This window comes from Balaenoptera ricei, chromosome 16, assembly GCF_028023285.1.
Source record: "Balaenoptera ricei isolate mBalRic1 chromosome 16, mBalRic1.hap2, whole genome shotgun sequence".
In the NCBI taxonomy this organism is placed as follows: domain Eukaryota; kingdom Metazoa; phylum Chordata; class Mammalia; order Artiodactyla; family Balaenopteridae; genus Balaenoptera; species Balaenoptera ricei.
In genome coordinates, this window is record NC_082654.1 from 118346011 (window position 1) to 118371349 (window position 25339).

The 25339-nt window shown below is 39.4% G+C and overlaps 1 protein-coding gene across 21 annotated transcripts in view; it reads right to left on the reverse strand.

The window, feature by feature from the left end:
* ANK3 (ankyrin 3) overlaps nucleotides 1-25339 on the reverse strand; it is a 687375-nt gene that overhangs the window by 516735 nt on the left and 145301 nt on the right. For 17 of the 21 annotated variants that reach the window (XM_059900935.1, XM_059900931.1, XM_059900912.1 and 14 more), the window contains exon 2: nucleotides 23454-23559. The exons of 3 other annotated variants lie outside the window; for them this stretch is intronic. In XM_059900935.1, coding sequence (XP_059756918.1) covers nucleotides 23454-23526 — 73 coding nt within the window. In that variant the 5' untranslated portion in view covers nucleotides 23527-23559. Of the gene's footprint in view, nucleotides 1-6156; nucleotides 6669-23453; nucleotides 23560-25339 lie in introns of those variants that run through there. One more of the 21 variants, XM_059900925.1, reaches the window with a different exon arrangement.

Genomic DNA, 25339 nt, shown 5'->3' on the forward strand with positions numbered 1-25339 from the left:
ACATATCTGGACTCCTTGCAGCCAGAAACACTTTGGAATTCAGAACTTTTCAGATTTCAGAAAGGTATATATCAATACTATGGACAACCCCAGCAGCATCGTGGGACAGAAACCCATAAACAAAGAATTTCTACTTCTGCAGCAAAACATACGCATATTCACGCTAAGGAGGATAAATAAAGACTATAAATAGCTTCACATAAGGTCAGTACAGGTTTTGTTGCCAAATGAGTTCAGGTTAGGTCAGATTTTGCCGCCAAAGAAGTTAGGAAGAAATTTTTAGGTTTTTGTTTTGGATTTTGAAATTATGGGGAAGAGATTATAAACCTGTGGAATATCAGTCCCTTGTTTTAAAAGCCATGCTCCAAGCCCAGGCCCCAAGGCTGCTGCTATACATAAAAGAAATTTATACCAAGCTTTAACAAAAAGTTTGAAAAAAAATCTCCAGGTAAACCTACCTCACTACAGTTGATTTTTTAAAGGTGGTATTATAAAGAAAGTCTATTATTTCATGAAATTCTGAAATCAAGAAGTTATTTCCCAGGTTCTCTGAATCCATTCAATCTCTCCCTACAAAAAGAAAGTTCCAAATGCACAAAAACCTTGGACAAAGATAACATGGAAATCTGTGCACTAAAAGGAGCAAATTCCAATGCTAATAAGTTCAAGAAAATACCATTACAAATGTATTATCGCAAGAGTCAAAATGTCTGCTTCATAGACATTTAAACATTGGAAGTGCCTATCAACTATAAAGTTGATAGCATTTGTGATAGAAGGATTAACAACTGAGAGGAAGACTATTAAGAGAATAAAAGGGGCTTCCCTGGTGGTGCAGTGGCTGAGAATTTCTAACTATAAAAGATTGAGAGAAAAAACATTTGATGTAGATGCATATAGTGAAATGGTAAAAGATATAAAAGCCACTTGAGGGGGAGCGTGTCATTAGCCGCTCAGAAGTTACACTGCATTGGACACATTATCATGCTCAGTGAACCATAACTTAAATAGTTCATGCCAATCACCAATAAAAGACTTCGAGGGGATATCTACTTGTAGAGCAGTTGTGAGCAATTGAACAATGCCCAAATACACAAATAAAAATTACAGGTCAACACAACTGCCATATGCTCTTGGTATGACAGCACACCATCACTTTAAAGAGGGAATCAGGTATTGAAGGCACCCTCATTAGAGACCCTGGAATCAAAGAAAAATTTAACAATGAAAATCCAGAAGCATTAGGAATACTGAATGAAAATCAGAAATGAACATTCCCTTGACTGTCCCTCAAAAAATGAGTACACATTTAGATAATTTAAGCTACATCACAGAAGAAACAAGTACAGCTGTCACACATAAGGCAAGGATGTGACAGAAAAGAGAAAGAGAGAACATTGTGATGTCCACCCTCAGAAGAAAAAAAAAACTATAAAAACAAATTTACATAGAGCAAGTTATTTTGGATTCTGAAGATGAAAAAGGCAACTGAACTAAAATGATGAAAATCCGTTTACTGAAGTACCCTAGAAAACAAGCAAACTCATTGCACTCATTACCTAGTAGGGTCTAAATAAGTATTTTTCTTCAATCTAACACTGAAAAAAAATCACTGAATGTAACACTCAAAGGACCAATTCCACAGTAATCATTGGCAATGAAACTATATGACATAATGACATATATTCCTACTAGATGGAATGACGGTGTAAAAACAGACCTAGCATTTCTACCAAATACTAGGGATGCTTTTCTAAGAAGCAAATCTTACTTTGATAATTCAGCTGCTTAAAGTCTTTTGTTAAATACCAGGACAAAAAAAAAAAAGAGGTCTTTAGCTTAAATTCCTTGAGATGGTCCTTGCCTTTTTCTCCATTCCCATATCTTGCTAAAACACATCACTGTACTAATGTTTACATCCCTAAGTATACCCGGTTACTTCAAATCTTTCTCTTTTATCCCACACTCTCTATCTGGAAGCCTCTGACCCTGTGGGGAACACTGGAAAAAAAGATATCTTTTAAACATCAATTCAAGCATGGCTTCCTCTATCTATCTTTTCCTGATTTCATCCTCAAATGGATTCACCACTCCCTCCTTTCTGCCACCAGTGGAACCTGAACTCACCTTTATTTGGTACCCTATACTTTCTGCAGGGATTGGTATACTATAGTTGGCTCCAGTCCAGTAATGAGTCTCAGGCTTTCTACCATATAGCATCTGCTGAATAACTAAATTACTTGAAAGAGCTTCAATCACTGTCACATTTTTTATTAAGCATATTTAAGTTGGGAACCTAGACTTCTTGGGAACCTTCTTTGGATGTTCCTATGGATTGGAATTGCATCTCCCCCATGCCCCTAATTCACATGCTGAAGCCCTAATCTCCAACGTGACTATATTTGGAGACGGGGCTTTTAGGGGGTAATTAAGTTTAAATGAGGTCATAAGGGTGAGGCCTAATCCAACAGGAGTGGTGGCCTTATAAGAAGAAGCAGGGAGAGACCTTCACTTGCACACACCAAGGAAAGGCTATGTGAGCAAGAAGGCAGCCATCTACAAGCCAGGAAGAGCCCTCACCAGAACCCAATCTTGCTGGCGTTGGATCTCGGACTCCCACTCTGCAGAACTGTTAGAGAATAAATTTCTGTTGCTTAAGCCACCCAGTCTATGGCATTTTGTTATGGCAGCCTGAGCTGGCTAATGCAGATGGTAAATAAATAAAATCATTACATGCCACTTTTACACTTACTCTTTGGTGGCTAGTTAAACTAAGCATCTCTGGCAGTATAATATCAGATGGGACAATATGTCCTCATTTGTCATTTCTACTATAGAATCAGCCACTCTACAGCAAGTTTGAAATTCCACAATGATAGCCACTTTGAATTTAGATGTTATCATTTTTAAACCTCTTTGGAAAATACAGTCTTACTATTTTTATTTTACTTTCATAATATCCATGACAGCTATGCCAGGTATATGAACCCTATTTTATAAATAAAGAGTTTGATTGTTTTATCCAGACAAGATACTAAGTTAGAAGCAGGACTAGATTAGAACTCAGGTCCCCTTACTTGCAGTAAATGCTTCTCCTGTAACCAGCATAAAGAGAGAGAAACAGCTATGGGATGGGGAAACATACAGACACACACACACACATCCTCTTCACATTCCAAAACTAAATACAGAAATTACTAGAAAAAACATTTCCTAACATCAATTTCAATCCTTATATCTCTGAGCAAAATCCAAAATATTATGCGCTAACAAAGGAATAATACAATGATTCCATCACATTTATCTTGCTGACTCCAATATTAAACATGTCTCATGAGAGACGTTATACCCAAATGCCCTAAACGTGTAATCTGCTTTGAAAACACTCAACACAAACACATAATTTTTAAGGCCATTTTGAGATATATTCCTATACGAAAAGGATTCCACACTAAACTTTATATGAAAATAACTCCATAAATAACTAGAAAAAATTTTAAATGCTTGGGGAGCTTGCTGCCAAAAAATCTGGCAGGTTCCATATATTTCCCACCTGAAAGGCTTTCATTTGACCACACCCACCAGTGTTGCAGTGTAGGTCATCTGAAACACCCAGAGACCTTGAGAAATATTTGGTTTAGGAGGAAATGGAATTCTCTCTCTCTCTCACACACACACACACACACACGCATGTGTGTGTTTATTTAAGGACAAAAAATGTTGCATCCTTTATCCAGAAAATATGAGAAGAAAAGGCCTATTCATTTAAAAGATATCTCCTATCTAATATGCATCTGCTCTCACACTGAAAATTCTTGGTGAACTCTGGTCAGCAAATGGTAAAGACAGCTCAATGAGACATTTATTAAGTGTCAACTGCATACAAGCATGCTGAGTGCCTTGTGAGGCAAATATCAGTGGGTTCAATGTGATGAAGGGAACAGAGCAGGTACATGATAACTTGAAAAAGAAGTAGAATGTGTCAGCTGTCCTGAAAGGACCCGGTGCTGTGTCAGTCCATAAGACCGACTGACTTCTAACTAGGGTGAATTGACAGATTTCAAGAAGAGGGTGAGATCTGGGTTGGACCTGCCAGGATGGGTAGGATTTCATCAAGGGGCCGGCATAGAAATGTTTTCTCCATGCATAATGTTTTCTCCATGCATTTCTTCTGATGCTTCTGACAAGCATCAGAAGAAATGGATTCAGTCAAGGACCGGTAGGAACTCCGGTTTGGATGGAATCAGATATGTATGAAGTCAATGGTGAAGGGGAAAAAAGCCCAGGATGTGGGTGCAGGTTAGATTGTGAAGGGCCTCAAGCTCCACGGTCAAGGAATTTGGACTTCACTGAGCAGCTGGGAGGGGGATTGGAAGGTCGTGGGGCAGAGTGTGAGGTTGAAGGTTTTCGTAAAGAGGATCCTGGCAGCAGCTGGCAGCAGCTGGCAGAGTGTGGAAGGGCTCAAAGCAACTGACTTGATATTGTGCTCTGAGTAGGATAACCTGATAGGAAGAGAAATGGAACATGGGTGGAAAAATTTCAAGGAAGAGAGAAAAAAAAAAAATGCCCATGTTAAAGGATTCCACATAAAAGCTCAATGATTTACAACTGACCCAGCCACTGCTCACTTTAATCTGGGCTGCACTGCCAGGCCTCATGATGTCTGTCTGGCTTCCCTTGACACCCTGTGTTCAGAGTCATGGCGGGGCCTGTCAGACACTTAAGGCCGTATCTCATAAACATGAGCAGAGCTGACACCTTTCCTGGAGACCAGCACCACTCTGCCACGCGTTAAACAAATTGTATGTGCTGGGCAGCTGTGACCTGCTCCCTTGGGAAATCAGAAGAGCACCTTTGCAAACTCATCAGTCCCCGCGGAGACAATGCACAAGGACTCAGGGCTGACTTCAAGTCAGCCTGGACAGCTTCCCCATCTGCAGGATGTCGAACCACTGCCCTAGAATGTTGGCATGTTCATGAACGCGTCCTCAGGGTAGTCTGCTGACAGAGTAGCTCTTTTAAGAACACTGTATTCGAATGAACCTCTTCATAAATAATAAAGAGATTATGAAAAAAAATTTTAATGCCTGACAATTCAATGAGTAGTTGAAATGTTTATCTTCTCTACTCTAACCAACCATGCTCTATGTGTCCACTGGCTGAGCATATATTACACCGGGTCAAGGAAGCATTTACAGAATCACAATTATATATAACAGTGCTAATGATTAAAATATAACATCTGAAGATTTTGAGTATGGATTTAAAAAAATAGCATCCAAATTCTCCTTAAACAGCTATGAACTAGAATCCTATTTTAAGGATTTGTTTTTCTTTGTTACAGATATACAACTGTCTTTTCCACTGGTGGCACGCCCTATGGAAGCCAGTTTATAAACCACAATGGATCAAAAGCAAATGTCAGGCCTAGGGAATTACCTCTTTCACCCATTTCAAAATGTATGAAAAAGTTAGGAGAACATTTCAAGATATACACATGCAAGAAAACCAAAATGAATCTACAGGTTTACAATAATCACCTATTGCTATTTCAAAGATTCTTCAATTTATGTGTCAAACAAAATTGATTTTATAAATTATAATGGACAAATTAGGCACACGGCTGTACCACTGCAGAGTCGACGACAAATCTGAGATTTGTCAGCCATAAGCTGATAAATAATTAAAATGGAGTTCACCTCCCTGCTGCAATTTTAAAGTATAACCACAGGTTTCCCTCAGTTTGCTTAAAATATGTGTTAAAGCTAAACATCTATACCATAGCAATATTCATTAGTAATTGTACCCTGTTGATTAACAAGCATTCTGGAAAATTTAAAGGGAAAAAAACCCCACCCACCCACATAATTAGGACATGTGTTTACTTAATAATCCTGAATATCACTATGAAAAACACACCACTTCAGTGAAATCTAGATGACTGTATTTAACTGTTGAAATATTTTAGCAATGTATCCTCAGTTGTGATGCTTTTCCCCAACACAGAACACACCCATTAATAGACCAGGAAAACAAAAGCATTCTGATTCTAGCAGCTTCTTAAAATCCCATCTCTTAAAATCCAGCCTAAAGATTACTCCCTTCCCTGGAGCCAGAGAACAATACAAGAGAACATGTTGCTTATTCATTTCTTACCTTTTTCCCTTTCCTTTTCCTGTGAGCAGGTTTTGCATTTTTCTCCTTTGGTTCTTCACTCATCTTTCCTTTAAATCAGGTGAGTTTATAAAAGACGGGAGATCACCGCCGGTATTCCCACATCCAAAGCCACGACAAAGAGTCACAGCATTGAGCCCCAAGTCCATTTACGGGTGCTCCCCAGGCCAGCAGCCGCTGCTGAAACCCAGCCCCTGCTGCTGTCAGAGAGCCGCGGGCTGCAGTCGCCCTGTTCAGCTTTCCTCAGGAAGAAACTGGGGGTTCTCTACATCAAACAGTCAATTCTTCCTCTAACGAAAATCAGTATCTCTGCCTTTCATTTTTTAACTAATCATTACCCTGAGATAAAATCCTGACAAGACTCTGTTGCTTATTCCTCCACAGTGATTCCAGCCTGTAAATGTTGAGAGAGAGAAACAGAGAGAGACACACACACACACCCCCTCACACACACAGAAATAAGCTACAGACTGCTGACAAGTCTCCGAAGCCTTCCCAGAGGCTGATTTGCTGCTCCTCGCAGGCTGGGAAGCCGAATGTAAATTGCTCTGGTACTGCCGGGCCTCCCAGGAGAACACATGTGTTGAATGCATCGGGCAGAGCAGAGGAGGCGGGTCCCCGGAGTGATAAAAGATCGGGTTACTGGTTCTTAAAAAACACTCAGTGATTCAAACAATAAAAGAGACCTACTACTACTAGAAAAACCACAGGTTACACTTCTCCATGATTACTTGTTTTATGCGATAAGCCAAAAGATGGGCAAATTGCCAATCTTCCACTGAAGATTCCTAACGAAGGGCTAATTACAGAAAGCCCCATCCCCAATTGGCCACTGTTCACATCTAATCATTGGTCTCCTCCCATGAATATACCAACCAACCAACTAGAAGTCTTCCAGAATGTTCAGGAAATACTAAGAGCAAACGTTCTGTGCTTCTTGGCCGTGGTTACACATTACACATGCCGTGCCGCACGCCATCCCAAGCCCGAGGCTTCGGGATGTTTTCTCAGTATCTGGGGGGCTTCACGCCTAGGTGGAAACTCCCTCCGCAGGCCTTCCATCCATTTAAACATAGCCGGATTCCTACCAGAAGGTGTCATTTAAGCTCTCTTGGAGAGCGTCAGATACATTCTGATTCAGGAAGGAACCAGGTTTTACCAGCTTCCGTGGGCAGCTGCTAAGATTGCGATGGACCTCGTTGAGCATATAGCAGACACAGGTGCAGGGTAGGGAGACAGGGACGAGTGGCTAGGGGAGAAGAAAATGGAAAGCAGGGCCAGCCCATCCTTAGGGGCCCAGAAGCTAGTAATAAATCATATTACTTCCTCACTCAAACTTGGATTCAAATTAATATTAACATTTTTAGTATTTGGGAGTAAGTGGCTTAAAATTAATATAAATCACAGGGGAAAATATGTCCCAAGGGCTACTTTTCAGTGGTGTGTGGGGGAGGATTTAGCTCTGGTTTGAGGAAATGATGCTAAAATATTGAACCAAAAGGACAGATGTTGATGCTAAAATATCCCCCATTCTTTACCTATCATACAAAAGGGGTTTGTGTATATATGCAATTAATATTCCATCCCTTACACCTCAAACCATCAGTCCCCCAGAAAGAGCTGAGCATGAGGGAAGCTTGAGATGGGTCCCCATGTCCCAGCACGCCGGGAACAGGGGTGTGAATGGCCCTGCAAAGAGCGATATGGATTTTACCAACTGTGGGTTAGCTGCTTGAGCCACTTTTCCACTGTGAGGTTCCATATTATTTAATTACTTACATCTCAGTAAGTCTGGTGTGGCCAGAAGTCTGAATGGCCTCAGGGATCGAACCTGTTTCTGCTGACTTGGAACTGCTACCTACCCACAGTTCCTACTTTCTGCTCTATTTCTCAACATTCCTCTTGTTAAGCAATGAAAAGTAGAAAATCATGACGTGGCAGAATAAACCTTTCAACTTCTTCTATGATTCTTCCCTTGCCCATGTACAAAACACAGGGAAATCAGGGGAACTGGCTGTACATTTACTGTCTTGATCCTTCATTTACTACAATAGGATAAGCCTGGGTTTGTTAGTTGCGGCCCTTTGGAGGGACAAAGGTGAGATAGGTGCTTTATACAAATTCTGTGTAAGCTAAAGCAGGGGTCTCCAACCCCCGGGGAGCCCTTAGGAACCAGGCCACACAGCAGGAGGTGAGCCGCACGCAAGCAAGCGAAGCTTCGTCTGCTGCTTCCCATCGCTCCATTACTGCCTCAACCATCCCCCTCACCACCACCACCCTCCGCCCCGGTCCGTGGAAAAATTGTCTTCCACGAAACTGGTACCTGGTGCCAAAAAGGTTGGGGACCGCTAAGCTAAAGGATGCAAGCAAGAGTACTGAAGGCAGACTATCTAAATCTCTGCATTCTTCACTAGTCAAGCAACAAGGATAGTGTATCCATTTAGAGTAGAATTCTGACATTTTGATTCCTAGTGTCTAAACAATTACTGAGTTGAATCACCTCCCCAGGGAAGTCTTAGTCAACAACTATTTACTGAGTCTCCACAGAGTAGGAGCCTATTTTAAAAAAAAAAAAAAAAAGTGTACAGAAATTGAGACTAAATTTAGTCCATTCATGTAAAAATTTACAAACTAATTAAGATTATAAAATATACAAAACACAACTAACATGAAATTTTCTGACCAAGTAAATAATGCAAGAATGTGTTTGGGGAAAATGTCATTATAATAACTTTTTTAAACTAAGAAAGTATGCTTAAATTAATGAAAAATTTAGGAAATTGATGAAACAAACTGGAATTGACAGGAAAGAATGAGGCTATGAGTAAAGATGACTGTCTGCCCATTTCTTTGATAAAGCATCATCTTGACTGTATTCACTTATATATACAATGCTCATATTACAAGCTAAAGTGCTCTCTGCTGGTTAGTTGGGAAAAAAACAGGACTTTTAATGATAGGATCATATGGCCCAATCCTACAAAAGATCATTTGAGGAAGGAATTATCCTTACTGATGATGAACTCATAAATCTGATTGAACAATACTTCAAGATGTGATATTGTATAATCAGGTCTGATAGCCCAGTTTTGAAAATTAATTATAAAATATATCAAATTATATACTTAAGTAACAAAATATATTAAGCTATATTTAATATTTAATAATAAAAGTATGTGATATATAACATGTTTTACGTTCATTTTCTGTAACTTAAGTTCCAGACTTTTTGGAAGGAACAAATAACTACATCTCTAAAAGTCTGTAAGGCAAAAGGTTTCTTGTTAGAATTAAGGCCTTAAAACATCACAAAATCAACAGTTAAGTTAATTTCTAACAATATAAGACTTTTTTTTGTAAAATCAGACAAACAAATTTTGTTTAAAGGTTGAAAAATTAAAACAACTTAAACTCAATAAATAGAAAAATTATTCCTTATTGCTGTTTAATGGTGTTTTGTACCCTTTAGAAATAAGTATTCACAGAAACAGTGATTGTATTTAACACACCCAAAATGTACAAATGCATTTTAATTAAAATTGTTCTGGGTTAAAGAGTCATTTGATTGATCTAAAAAGAGTCTAGTGGTGATTACTTGTTACAAACATGTTAAATGTTAACGACTTTCCCACGGTAATCTCTTTTTCCTCCAAATTATAAAACTCCCCCAGCCCTTGAGGAACTTAAATTTAGCCTAAGGAAAAACTTATAAGTTAAATGCACTGAAATCATCAACTTGGACACAAAAGCCTTCTGTCAGGTCACCAAGGAGGAAAATATAACTGGATTATAATGCTCCCAAACATGACTCCACAGACTCGACTGCCTAATTAGAGTTTATTCCAGATAGAAACGATCTTGTCAACTAGTTGATACAGATCTACTGAGACAGTTCTATTTTTAAATTAAATAACTCGCATAAGAGGACAACACCAGGGCCAAGTTAAGTCTCGTAGAACAGATCTATTTTTAAAACGAAAGTGGCTTACCATAGGAGAAATAACAGGAATGGGATTATCAGGAAGTAAAAAATTTTAAGCTATGTTCTGAATAAAATTCGCTTGGAAATACACTGAATTTAATTTCTTGGCTAAAATTAAAGTAGGTCAAATTAAAAGTTAAAAAAAAACCTTTCCATTTAAGTTCAGCAGAAATGCCTATATGAATAGACTAGTTTTATTTTTAAGGCTGGACATCATGTACTTACTGTAAGTTACACGGCTAGTTGGCAAGCTAGACAGTTGCTAAATCTTACTGATAGCATTACCTTAATACCATTCATTAGTCCTTAATGTTTCAAATACTTGTAATGATAAGGACAAAACTACAGGCAGATTAGCTCTTTTCTGGAAACAGGGGAATCTTCAGAGCCACCTGCAGCCCTGACAGGTCTTCCCTGGGGTCACCTGGCCAGTTAATAGCAGAAGTGTGAGCAGAGGCAGTTGTACTGACTCTTCCTCCTAAGGGCTTTCTTTTCACTATACAAGTATTTCTCAGAGAGGGTGAAATGAACCCACAGCAAGGCTTGAGAAAATATTCAGCAGTAAGCAAACTTGTCCTCAATAGTTATGCATGTACTGTTTTTTTTAAGATATTTTATTTATTTATTTCTTTTGGCCACTCCGTGCAGCAAGCAGGATCTTAGTTCCCCGACCAGGGATCGAACCCGGGTCCCCTGCAGTGGAAGCGCAGAGTCTTACCCAGTGGACCACCAGGGAAGTCCCTATGCATGTACTTTAAACTGAAAATAAATAGATAAATAAACAAAATTTTTAAAAAACATAACTAGGGTTCATTGGGTGCATCTCACAGAACCCTCACTATGGGGTTCTGGTATTTACCTCGCCCTATTTTGTGTGAATGTTGGGCCATCCCTACACTAATGAATATGAAAAGTATCATAGTGTAATTGTATGTATCAAAGCCATTATGTTTTATACAATGTCTTGCTATATCTGAGTGAAAACATCTGAAGAAACATGGGCTAGGTACTCAAACTTCCAGTCTTCTTGAGTCTTCATAGTGAACAATGACACATGGTGACACCTGTACTTCTGCTTAGAGCAACTGCAAATTCAGGTAGGTGTGGGCATGAGGGGAAGCAGAATGAGATGATGAATTGAATCTCAATTTTCAGCCCATTTTCAAATATCCATTTCAAATATTGTGATTTCTGCCATAGTCAGTGGTCATCTGTACTACTCATTAATACATTGTTAAAAAATTTTTTTAAACCTAGCTTTGCTCTAAGCAACATTACCCGTGAAACAACAGTTTTGATATGGTAGTTCCACTTTTCACAAAGCGTCGGAAGGCATCGGGCAGATCCAGAGCAGGATTTTCCCGTTTTGTCCTGGATGTTCTTTATTTCCCCATTATTCAGCTATGTGCCCATTAAATATATAATGATATAATCAAAGTGGATTAGTAAAACAGGGAGAGACAGAATGTTCAAAGAGTTATAGCCTGTAAAGGGGTGGTTTTGTTTTTTGTTTATTGTCTGTCCTGAACCTTTGCATTTTCATCGGTATGATTTTCTGAGCAGGGTAATTTTCTTTCACTAGGCTAACCATCTCTTTTGAAGCTCGGTGATATTTAGATGCCAGATATACATCCTTTTGTGAGGTGATGGACTGATGAGTCATTGCTTTGATCTTCCCTAAATCCATGTGTTTTACTTAATAACAATAGAGACGCTAAATGATTTTAAAAGAACCATGGTGACAGATTCTAAAGACATTCCCTTGCTTTGTAAAAGATAATCTCCAGCAGCATTAATATTAAAATGATGAAGAAATATGGATGCTTATGTTTGGGTCCACACCCAAATGCATGGAGTTAGTGGTTCTGCTGGGCTTTCTTTAATTGTTGTAGAAAAGCCATGCAGAAGAGGGCTAGACACAGCTCTGCCGGCATCCTTTTTCATCAAATGTTCACCCAAAATAGCAGCTTCTCACCTCTCCACATCCCAACCAGCTTAGTAATATTGAGGCCTTTATTCTTTCACCTACAAAAATAAAAGGAATTAGAAAAAAATCAGATTTTAAAAAACCTTATCTTAAGCCATATCTCAGAGTATCTTAAAATTTTATACTAAGGTTAATACTACCTTGACTCAAGCCATCATGATTTAGTGATGAGTATTTCTGCATACCTCCTACCTGTTATTTTGTTCTGCTTAATAATTGCTGGCACAATTGCCTGAAATCATTTGTTTAGGAACAGGAGAAGGAATGAGCTTGAGGGATTTTTCCAGCAGCAAAAATTAAAAAATAAAGGAGAAACTACAATGAAAGAGGAATTGGTTATGGAAGTGGAGAGTTGTGGAATGAAAGTCATGACAGCTGCTGGAAGAGCTTCCTGCCTCACCTCTACCCACATACCTGTGAAACCAGGATGTTGCCTCATTTAGCCCCATGGTCAAAGACGACAGTGGATTAAAGCCATCATTGGCTCCAGCCAATGATGTTCTCATCATGTCATGATGAATCCTCAGATTAAGTGGAAGTAAGAATTACAAAATTAAGGTAATATCCTTAATTTTAAAATAAGTTTATATCAATTGCCACACAGTACTCTGGATCTCTCATGGTCCTTGACCTATACTCCTCCAACCAAATAAGTGAGAACACAAATTCCCCTTCAAGTGAGGGATTCCAGGGCAATGTCCATCCTTTTACAATCATCCTCAGATTATTTTTAATATTGATGCTTTTGACACAAAAAATGTGCCTCTAATTTAATGGTTTATACGTTTAAGACATGGTAAGATTTTTATTCAGAAAATCACATCAGTGGTACACATATACACTGGAATTCTACTCAGCCATAAAAAAGAAAGAAATAATGCCATTTGCAGCAACATGGGTGCAACTAGAGATTATCATACTAAGAGAAGTAAGTCAGAAAGAGAAAGACAAATGCCATATGATATCACTTATACGTGGAATCTAAAAGATGACACAAACGAACCTATCTGTGAAACAGAAACAGAATCACGGACATAGAGAACAGACTGATGGTCACCAAGAGGCAGGGGGTTGGGGGAGGGCTGGAGTGGGAGGTTGGGGTGAGCAGATGTAAGCTTTTATATGTACAAGGGATAAACAACAAGGTCCTACTGTATAGCACAGAGAACTATATTCAGTAACCTATGATAAACCATAATGGAAAAGAATATTTTAAAAAAGAATATATATACACACACACACATATATACATATATATGTATAACTGAATCACTTTGCTGTACAGCAGTAATTAACACAACACTGTAAATCAACTATACTTCAATAAAAAAATAAAAATTAAAAAGTAAAGAAAATCACATGAGGATAAGGAAGAATGACATTCCTCTAGAGTTTATCATTTGTTATCAATCAAAATATTCCTCAACCACGTATAAAGATGTGTGTTTACTTACACCTTCACCAACATAGGTTAGCATCAATCTTTTGTAATATTTATCAAATTGACAAGAGAAAAATATTATTATGCTAGGTTTTAATTTGCATTTCTTCAATTGATGGAAAAGTTGAATCTCTTCATGTTTACTAACCACTTTTATTTCTTATTTTGTGGATTTTAATTTTGTGACTGTCCTCAAGTTTATCGAGATAACCAGTGAAGACGAATTTAGTTCTAGGCCTAAGAATCAGAGGACTGGAAAACACATAGCCTCTACTCTTAAATCAAAACGAGAAATGAATAAGTGATGAGAAAACCTCAACTGATATCTAAATCAGTTTCTAAATAGTCCTATTCAGATGACAACCAGCATACACAAACCACTTTTTGGCGTGCCATTTTTAGTTAACTCAAACCCAACATTGCAATAATCAACATGTTCACATTCTGCTCCTTCCTAACCCCCTCTATAAAAGAGTTTTTAAAAGAACAAGGAAGTTTCCACATAAAACAAGGTTAGCTTGACATAATTAATCTTTATAGAATGATTCTGCATGAGAATTTATTTATTCTCTGGGATGATTCACTACAACATCCTACAAAGTTATAAAGAAAGCACTCCAAACAATTAACCTCAGTACACACTCTTTATTAATCAACGCTTGTAGCACATTCGTAAAAAAAATGTCCACAAAAACAAATTCAACTTCTACACCGAATTTGACTTAAAAACCAAAGATATGCTTATCCAAAAACTGCAAATACTCTCAAATAAGTGGACACAACCTCTCCACAGGGAGTCTGGCCTATCCTGTCTGAGCAGGCCTTTTTCAGGCTTGAAGGGCAAAAACATTCCTTAAAAAACTGACTGCAAGTTTGTCTTCTCTACCTATGTGGGAGAAGACAGAATATTCAAGAGGGTGACATCTATGTCCATGCAAACTTTTATCACCTTTGAAAATGTTATGCCCAATATTATGGTCTAGTACAAGATTTTGAAATTTAATAAATTACATTGTCTGTAAGCTCCTGGAACAGCACTTGTATCACATTGTGTATATATATTAAGTGCCAGCACAGGGTCTGGTACAGAACAGGTGCTTCATAAATACCACCTGGATTAACAAACGACAGAACTGTGGAGCCCTGTGGCACGTCAGGCTTTGCCCTACACAGAAAGTGTCATGCCATCTACAGTCTGCAGTCCTATCTCTTTACATTTTGATATGGTGTGGGAGAGGGCTTTGATACAGCAATCTCAGCAGGCCACTTCCCATTCCGCATCAAAATAGAACGATAGTAGTTTTTGTTCCCCCAAACCATCCCTTTCCTTAACCTTGGCCCATCTCACCCCAAGTATGACCAACCTTCCACCCAAAATGAAGGTCAGAGATGGTGAAAGGAAGAGTGGGAACAAGAGCTAAGGGGACATACACTGGGTCAATTATTTGGTAATGTTTTTAAGCTAAATATTAAATGGCTTATTATTAAGACTATATCAAAAAGCTATCTCAAAATGATGTCATCAAAATGTCCTTAGCGGGCTTCCCTGGTGGCGCAGTGGTTGAGAGTCCGCCTGCCAATGCAGGGGACACGGGTTCAAGCCCTGGTCTGGGAAGATCCCACATGCTGTGGAGCAACTAAGCCCGTGCGCCACAACTACTGAGTCCAAGTGCCACAACTACTGAGGCCCGCACGCCTCGAGCCCATGCTCCACAACAAGAGAAGCCCGCACACCGCAACGAAGAGTAGCCCCCGCTCGTCGCAACTAGAGAAAAATAGCCCGCGCGCAACAATGAAGACCCAACGCAGCCAAAAATAAAATAAATAATAAAATAAATAAATTTAAAAAAAAAATGTCTTTAGCATTGTGATTGAGATTAAAAGCATGAAAATGTACAAAAGCACACAGGTCTTCTAACCTATACCTTTCTTGAGGTATTTTTGTTCAAGTTCTGTTTCCTGAATTTTCCTTCCTTCCTCTCTTTCTGTCTGAGCCTCAGTGACGCTGTAATAGAGCCAGAGCTCACGCTCCCAGTTCAGCTGGAGATATCCATTAAGCCTGCAGCAGGCACCAGGCTGCGCTAAGGGCTGAAGGAGCAAAGATGGAGCACCAAGGCCCTGTCCAGCTGCTAAGCGTACGGCTCCAGAGCACTGCGTGCCTCTGGGCAAGCCCCACTGCTTCTTGTCTTGGTTCCTGATTCCTAAAACGAGGAGGTGGTTGTACTACAAGGTCTCCGAAGTCCTTTTTTAGTTCCCAGATTCTCTAATTTGGTGACAGTCTCTATTACAGCAGCTAGCATTACCCCAGCACATACAGAAATTAGTACCTTCAAGCAAGGTGCTGCCATAACAAAAATCTAAAATTGGCAGTCAGGCAGCAGGCAGCAAGGAAAGTGATGCTGGAGGCTGGAAACCTGGCGATTCCCGGTGTGCACGGTGGCGCAACACTTGGTAAGTCCCACCCGTGGTGACTTGAAAGGCAGACGGCGAGCTTGCTGTGACTGTATGTTTTGCATATGTTGGTTGTTATTGGCAGCATCCAGCAAGGTTTTGGAAGAAAGAGATGAGCTTAGGTAAAATTTATGAGAAAAAAAATGGGATAGAGAAACCCCAGAAATGTGGGGACTTGCAAGGATTGAAACACTGAGGACCCTAAACAGTAGGACAGAAGACTGAGAAAAGCTTTAAGGCCAAGGGCCCGTTGGGATTCAGCCTTGGGGTAAAGATCAGATTAAGAACGTGGTCCTCTCCTGATGATTACAGCTGGCCTCTCAACTGCCAATTTCAAATGAGAGATAGAGCCAAAGAATCGAGGAAGCAAAGAAAAGAATATGGGACAGTCATACCTTGACAGATCTTTGGGTGAGGTTACTGGCGCATGGAACGACCTACAGATCATGACCCTACCAAGGTTTTGAAAGAATCATATGCTAAAGAAATCAGAGCCTCTTTTAAAAAAGACTTAGGTAAGGGAAAAGAATCTGAAAAAGAATAGATAGATGTTAGATAGATAGATAGATAGATAGATAGATAGATAGATAGATGGATAGATAATCTGAATCACTTTGCTGTACACCTGAAACTAATACAACATTGTAAATCAACTATACTTCAATAAAATTTTTTTTAAAAAAACAGAGTTTGAGCCTTAAAAAAAATAACCCTTTCAATCTCCAAAGTTACCTTCCAACTCGCAAGAATAGGAAGCCGACTGCAAAAAACATATGGCTCCTAGGGATGGCATAGTCTTCAATAACCTTCAAATGTGGATAGGTGTGAAAATGGATAAGGACAAATCTTCCAGAAAGTGGAGGAAAGAGCCATAGAAAGTAGTGGACAAGAAATTGCTTGCAGCAATTGAGAGTAGAATTCAAGTCTAATCAAGGAATTTCATCCAATGCCAGTGCAGGAAGACCTCATAATGTGTACACAAGAGTTTCCAAAATTTCTACAGGCCATCAACCTGTGCTCTACATCCTTCTTATCTTTTCCAAATGGGAGTGTTTATTGGGGTTGTCCTGTCTATGTTCCACCATATATTGATTTGGGGTGCGGGAAGATGCTCTACAGACACCCCTCAGAGACACTGCAGTTCGGTTCCAGAGCATTGCAATAAAGCGAGTATCACAATAGAGTGAATCACACACATTTTTTGGTTTCCTGGTGCATCTAGAAGTTATATTTACACTATACTGTAGTCTATTAAGTGTGTAATAGCATTATGGCTAATAAAACAGTGTACCTACCTTAATGAAAAATACTTCATTGCTAAAAAGTACCAGCCATCATCTGGGCCTTCAGCGAGTCAGAATCTTTTGGCTGGTGGGGGGAGGGTCTTGCCCCGATGTTGATGGCTGCTGATTGGTCAGGGTGGTGGTTGCTGAAGGGTGGGGGGCTGTGGTCATTTCTTAAAATAAGACAACAGTGAAGTTTGCAGCCTCAGTTGACTCTTCCTTTCACTTGAACATGTACAGGCCACTACAGCCTTATTCATTAGTCTAATTTCAATATTGTTGTGTCTCAGGGAATAGGGAGGGGCCCTACTGAAACTGAGTCCCCCTAAAACAGAGTTCCCTTACTGAGTGTGTGATTAATCTTGGATCCAAAACTTTATTCCCTTTCTTGTCCTGCCCCTGTTCCCCTCAGGATTGAGGAGTATCAAAGAAAGGGGGGGATTAAAACAAAGCAAGAGCCTGCTGGGCCTTCCTGGGTACAAAAGCCCCTCTGGGTCCCCTATTTCTTGTTTATAGAAAAGAAAAAAAAGGCTTTGATCTCCTAGGCCTTCCCAGAGTTCTGAAGAGCAGGCTCAAGCAATGAATGATTAGGAAAATAGAGTCACAGGCCTGCCAGCCCCTCCTGAAGGGAAAGAGGTAACAATGTGATGCATATCTTTGAGTTGCTCTGTAGAAACTAAGACAGCCCCCATCACAACCCAGGCGGAGGATGGTGCCTACCTGCTGACCACAAACACACAGACCTTAGACTGACTGGAATCAGAAGGTTGATAATTGACATTCTTGATCACCACCAACCAATCAGAAGACAATCCATGAGCTAATCACACATCCTACAATTCTCTCCCCAACACTGTCTTTAAAAACCCTTGCTTAAAGCCATCGGGGGAGTTCGGGTCTTTTGAGCATGAGCTGCCCATTCTCCGTGCTTGGCCCCCTGCAAATAAACCCTTACTTTGCTGCAAACACCTGCTGTCAGAGTTTGGCCTTCTGCACTGTGGGCACACGAGCCCTTTCTTGGTTGACTGAGGAGAGCGAACAGCTGGTTGGTGGAACAGTCAGAACACATACAACATTTATCGATTAAGTCCACTGTCTTATATGGGCGTGGTTCATGGCAGCCGAAAACAATTACAATAGTAACATCAAAGATCACTGATCACAGATCACCAGAATAAATATAATAATAATGAAAAAGTCTGAAATATTGCAAGAATTACCAAAACGTGACACAGAGACATGAAGTGAGCAAATGCTACTGGGAAAATGGTACCAGCAGACTTGCTTGATGCACCATTGCCACAAGCCTTCAATTTGTAAAAAAAATGCATTCTATGGGAAGCGCAATAAAGCAAAGCACAATAAAACGAGGTGTGCCTGTACTTCAGCTGGATGCAGTAACTGACTGAGACTTTGGATTGTCTCTTTGGAGGAAGTTGGGTAGAGCCCATGATTTTCGATGGCAAAGTGCTGGTTTCTGGCGGAGACAGCCTGACATTCAATGAAGATGTGTGCTCTGTCACAGTGTAGGGTTCCCCGGCCAGGGACTGCCTTTACTGCCATGTTGCTTTGAGACAGGTCCATATGACTAGTTCTCACTAATAGAATGAGAATAGAAATGATGTGTATCACTTCCAGGCCAAAGTAGTTAAAAAGTAGGTGCCTCCACTTTTCCTTTTTGCATTTCTCAGCTAAAAGAAGACAATTCTGAGGCACTACAGGTTGTTGGAGTTACAGGATAAAAGGATTTGGGGTCCATAAATCACTGCCTAGAGGACTGCCTGCCAATGCACGAGGCAAAGATAAACTTGGATTTCACTAAGCCACTGAGACTGGGGCTACTTTCACTGGAGTTTTCCTAACTAATACAGGCTCCAGATTGAAAATTTCTTAAGCTTAAAACCTGAGGTGCCCAGGTATGTTCTCTAAATACAATTTATTCACTTAAAGAAACCAGGACTCCTTGGAGAAATGGCTGATTCAAGATCTGGGACAGAGAAATGTAAGATGAGCCTAGAATATCTTGGCATTCCAGAAAGCAAAGAAGCTATCAAAGTCCACTGGAGGCAAGTTAAAAGGACTCAAAGCCAACTTCAAGAGGCTTCCACTAGTCAGAAGTGGGGCATCAAAAAGAGTAATATATAGAATGGTTTGAAATACATCAAATATGTTTAAATCCATGAATTCCAATACTAAAAAAGAACATTATTTACCTTTGGAGGATACTTTAGGGGTCAACTCATTCTGAAAACTACTAAATAAAGGAAAAGAATCAAATATGAATCCTGTCTTTGCTATACAAACTGCACCTCAGATTAGCCAAATTGTTGATAAATCAATGTTTCTCTCTGTGGAAATATTCCAGCTAGTAAATCAAGAAGAAATTACAGAATTAGAATATCACTATTATGCAATCCCTCGTGAAATGATGGATCAAAGCAATGATCATGAGTGGTTGCTAAAACTATTTGTTGAAAAGTGGAGAACTTTCTAATGGCTGGATGGTTCAGGCTGCTGACACATGAACAGGCGCATCAACGTTAACACCATGGGGACTTCCCTGGTGGCGCAGTGGTTAAGAATCCGCCTGCCAATGCAGGGGACACGAGTTCGATCCCTGGTCCGGGAAGATCCCACAAGCCCATGCACCACAACTACTGAGCCTGCGCTCTAGAGCCCTCAAGCCACAACTACTGAGCCCACACGCCATGACTACTGAAGCCCGCTCACCTAGAGCTCACGCTCTGCAACAACAGAAGCCACCGCAATAAGAAGCCCGCGCACCACCATGAAGAGTAGCCCCCGCTCACTGCAACTAGAGAAAGCCTGCGCACAGCAATGAAGAACCAATGCAGCCAAAAATAAATAAATTAATTAATTAATTAATTTTTTTTAAAATGTTAACACTATGAAAAGAGAGATAGCCACAGATTATGTGCTTCCACATAAAAGAACACAACAGCATCTAGGAAATATTTTCACCAAAACAAACAAGCAAACCTGAATCTGGTAAAAAAAAAAAACAAAAAACTTTTGATCTAATTATCATTTTACAAAAAACACAGGGGATAGAGCCATATGAGAAGCAACATCACAGGGATGCAATCAGCAAAATCTAGACTGTAAGAAACTTACAGAACAAATTACCTAGTTCTCTCAACAATATTACAAGATGGGAAAAAAAGAAGAGAAGGAAGCCTATCAATCAAATGCAATAGGTACATACTATATCCTGATTGAAACGAGCTTACTATATTAAAAAAGGAAACTGCGGAAACATGGACATTGACTGTTTGATGATATTAAAATTATTAAATTTTAGGTGCAATGTATTTTATTGAAGATACTAAAATTACTGATGAATTGCCTATGATTCTGGAATTATACCTTGAGGTAACTGGGGACACAGCTATAGATGAAAAGGAAATTAGCCATAAGTTAATAATTGTTGAAGTTTGACTAAAGGTTATATCAAGCTTCATCATCTTCTTCTAATTTTGCATATATATGAAATTTTCTCTAATAAAAAGTTCAGGCAAAATAATGATATTAATCTCATGTAAATCCTTGTTGATTGTGATCCAAAAATGCAAAGGCCTAATAAATAAAATGTTTATGCTTCTTCTCTATGTAATGTCATCACATAAGCATGGTGTACATGATTTATCATAAATTAAGTTATTGATAGAGGCTTTTTTTAAAGTTTCAGGTGGCACGTTGACTTGGGTCATCAACCATATGAAAGACAAGTCACAGATGACTGTGGCATGAAGCATGAAAAAATTCTAGCAACAGATGGCACGAAAGAAGAGAGTGCCTTAATCTCTACACATCTGACTTCATTCCACTGTAGACCATATAACTAGTACAAAGAAAAAAAGACAGTGGTACCCCCAATCAGAAAGGAAAAAACACTGTAATTTCTCATTGACTATTATGGGTAATTTATCATACTCATTTTTTTAAAACTGCTATTTCAACCAGCTTCCTTTCAACATCACAACTTCAATTCATTCTTTCTCTTTCTGTATTTCTCCTTCAAGGTGGGGATCTGAGAATAGTCCAAAGCTGTTTACTGAAGAATTCATGGCTAAGTTTTAGAATCTAGTAACACAGTTTAGCCTTGCTCTGTCCACTATAAGTTGCCACTCGCCAACACATGTAGAGATTAGGCACTTGAAAGGTGGTGTGAATAGATGTGAAATGTAAAATACACACTGAACTCCAAAGACTTAGCATGAAAAAAGGGATTAAAATATCTCATCAACAGTTCTATATATTTATTACATGTTGAGATCGTGTTATTCTAGATACGGCAGACTAAATAAAATATATTATTAAAGTTAATTTCATCTCATTCACTTTACTTCTTTATGTAGTTACTAGAAAATTTAAAATTATATATATGACATTTGTGGCTTACATTATATTTCTATTAAATAATACTAATGTAGTGTTTGATGATTTTACATAGGCTAAATCTTAGTGCATTGAGCAAGTCAGGATAGGAGGGAACCCAGATGGGGGGAGAAAAGGAACAACTTTTATGTGCCCAGCGTTTTACCAACAAAGCTCCCCACTACTCGGTGTCCTCTAACAATGGCCAACTAGCCACCTGAGGTCAAGGTTAGCACATCATGTAAAAATCAGCATGGAACCTTGCTCATAGTAGGTCTTAAAGAAATACATGCCAGATAAACGAACTCTTAAGGAAATCAGCAGCACAGATAATCCAATATGGAAGTTAAAAGCGTTTACATTTGGCATTACTTACTCTCTGTTTCTATAATTAAAAATTGTATAAGCTTTTAAATATATACTGGCTAATATTATTGAATGGTCGCTCTATGTTACAATTATTCAATTACATCCATATAACAAGCCTCTAAGGCATGTACTGTTTCCTCCATTATGTAGATGAAAAAACAGGGTTAGAGACATTAAATGACTTGTCTAAGGTCACTCGGCTACTGGTGTTCATAGCCAGGTTGTCTGGCCCTGTTATTAGCCACATGAAATACTGCATCTCAAATCTAAGGCTTGAGTATGCTGATCATGAGTCAAAAGAAATAATAAATCAACATTGTGCAGATGCAACTTAAAAGAATTAATCATAGGACAGTGCAGTAGTTTTCCATCTTCTTTACTCCTGGTTTCTTATTCACTTGCTAAGAATGGAAAGCACCACCTCCCCAGAAGATTACGGCCACCAACCTGTTTGGAAGTAAGAATTACGTCTATACTTTCCAACCTCTTCTAGGCTACAGTGAAGGTAGATCTCATGTCAAGAACCACCTGAAAAGAAGACTGGCCAAGATAAATGGAAATGCCAGTCCATTCACACCAATAATTGGGAATTGAGTATTTCAGATTTAATGCTTCTATCTTACTATATTTTTAAGGTCAACTTTAAAGTGATGAATGACATTAACAAATGATATGTGTCTTTTATATATCTTCAGTAACATCATAAACACAGTTCATGAATCTTCTATCCAGCCTTCTTCAAAGGACTCTGTGGCTGTTTAGCAGACATGGACACTGGGGGAAGGAAAATACCCAGGCCTCTTAGGAATTACTGGGCATATAACACTGCAGTCTAACAGTCAGGATGGAGGTTTCTGGGGGTCAAGTTATAAGTGAAGTTTTGACCCAATCTACTTCCCATGAAGCCCAGTGGCACCTCAAACCCACGCTGTGGTTAGTTCCTCAGTTCTCGAGTACAGAGTTGCTAGAGATATTCCTAAGAAAAAAACCCACTGAAGCATGAGATAGGGGTTACCTCGGTAGGAACAGCCAAGTGGAAGCCCTTTGAGCTTTGTTTCCTTGTGGTCAAAATTGTAATCAAAGTAATATAACATCCCTGAAGAAAGGGCAGGGATTAATGACAGCATGAAAGACCTGAGACATGCAGGGATGGTGAGTCCTCCTTTGTACAGAAAGAAAATGGATCTTGAAGAACAGCAGTCTATTGTCATATGTTTAATCAGGTGGGGAAGGGACTTCTGCCTGTCATGCCGGTCATGGTCTGCTCACCAGAACAAGCTGTTTCAGCCCCTGAAACGAACTAGGCAACCACTGGCTGTGCAAATGCTGAATCCTAAAAAACAGAAACACAAGACAAGTCTGCTTTACCTAGCAAGGATGCTGTAACGCCTTCAGCGTCTTGCCTCAGGATCACCTCTACACTCTGGCCGTGTTCCAACATTTAGTCTGCAAGAACTCTGACCATCTTGCCAACCTACAGGAAATCACAGTGGTTAACGACATTGATGACACCATACTGAGAGTTCCTGAAGACCCAGCAGTTATCCTAGACGCCTCATAGGACACATGGGTGCCACAGATGCAAAGCATAGAGGCATAACAGGTTATTCACAGAAGTGATGAGGGGGCTTATTGTCCGGCGATGATCATGCAAATTCCATTAGTAAAGTCCTAACCAGAACATTTTCTGTGGCGTGACGGGCTGTCTCACTCAGCTTGTCCACATTCCCAGGCTTCTGCCATAACTCCAAGTTTTGCTGTCCAGGCTTCCATTCAATTCTGCAAGCTGTCAGATATCCTTCAGCAGATTATTTTTCTGCCCAAGTTAGCCAGAATCAGTTTGTTGTTTGCAACCGAGAACAAGATACTAAATGATTTTAGAGTACAGAATTGATAGGGTTATGAACTAGAGGGTAAACACAAAGATGAGTGTGCATGATGGTGCCTGAGTGCACGCCGTATTCAGTCAACGTGCAAAGTAAGGCACAGAGGGACTGCAGGGGAGTCCGGTGGATACCAGAGTAGCTGAGCTACTCAAAATTTGGACTGAGTTACTTCAAGACAGACCAGAGTCTGAGAGTGTTCCCCTCACATATTCCTTCCAACAGTTCCGGTAGGCTCTCTGGCCTGCTGACTGGCTAAATGCTCTACGAAGCTATGGCTGAAGATAGCATTCTACAACTAACCCAGGGAAAATGCCCTCTGACTTTCTTTCCAAAGGCACAGATCCTGGTGGGGAGAAAGGGCAGAAAGGAAATGAGGGGCTCTTTTCCCTTTGCTTCTTCCTCTTTGGAAGCTACTTAGCATTTCTGTTCATCAACCTGTATGGATGACACCTAGGTCCTTGCTGAGATCAACACCACATAGAAATCTTTAGAGTTGCCAATGGCTACAGGAGTGCCTAGAAAGATAACTGATATTTAAGTAAACATAACAATTAGTCTTAAGGAGTTTTATGTCCTTATTAACTCTCATCATTATAGGTACCACCCCATCTAAGGAATCTTTCCCTACCCTTTTAAAACATTTTGTGCTTATCTTGCGGTTAGGAAGTGAAAAAAAACATGTTTAATCAAAATGTATGAATTATTGCCTTATGTAAAAGATTATTCCTAGATTTTTTCCCCCAGGATGTCTTGCCTTGATCTCTAAGAACTCACTGTAAAGAGAATCAAGTACGTGAGGGTGCCAGAGAAGTGTAAAATGCAGATATACAGGGCAAACAACAGCTCCAAATCTTTTTCATGTCACAAAGAAAATTCTTTAATCCATAATCAGGAAAAGGAAAATGATACGAAAATTATAATTTTTTAGGTTCCTACTGCTTTCTGGCCATTCTCAATAGTTCCACAAGTATAAACAATGTTTATTAATTTCCTTTAGGATCTTTAAGGCTGGCTGGCCAAATGTGGGTTTACTACAAGAAAATTAAGTATGTACTGGAGGCAATTTTGATGAAAGCATTCTAAGAAAAATACTCTTGTTCAAGGAAGTATGGTGAACTGCTGATTTTCCTCGCTAGAGTTTTAATCCCTTTATTTTTCTGCTGACATAAAACCTAGACACTGAAAAAAATGCAGTTGTTTTCATGGGTTTCTGTGAGTGAAATGCCTGTAACCTTTGACTCAAAAGCTATTACAGTGAAGGCACTTACTTAGTGCTTTACATTATACATTAAAGGTAAATGACATGGAACTAATATCAATTTCCCTCGTACTCTAAAATACAAATTTGGATAAATCACATGTTGATAT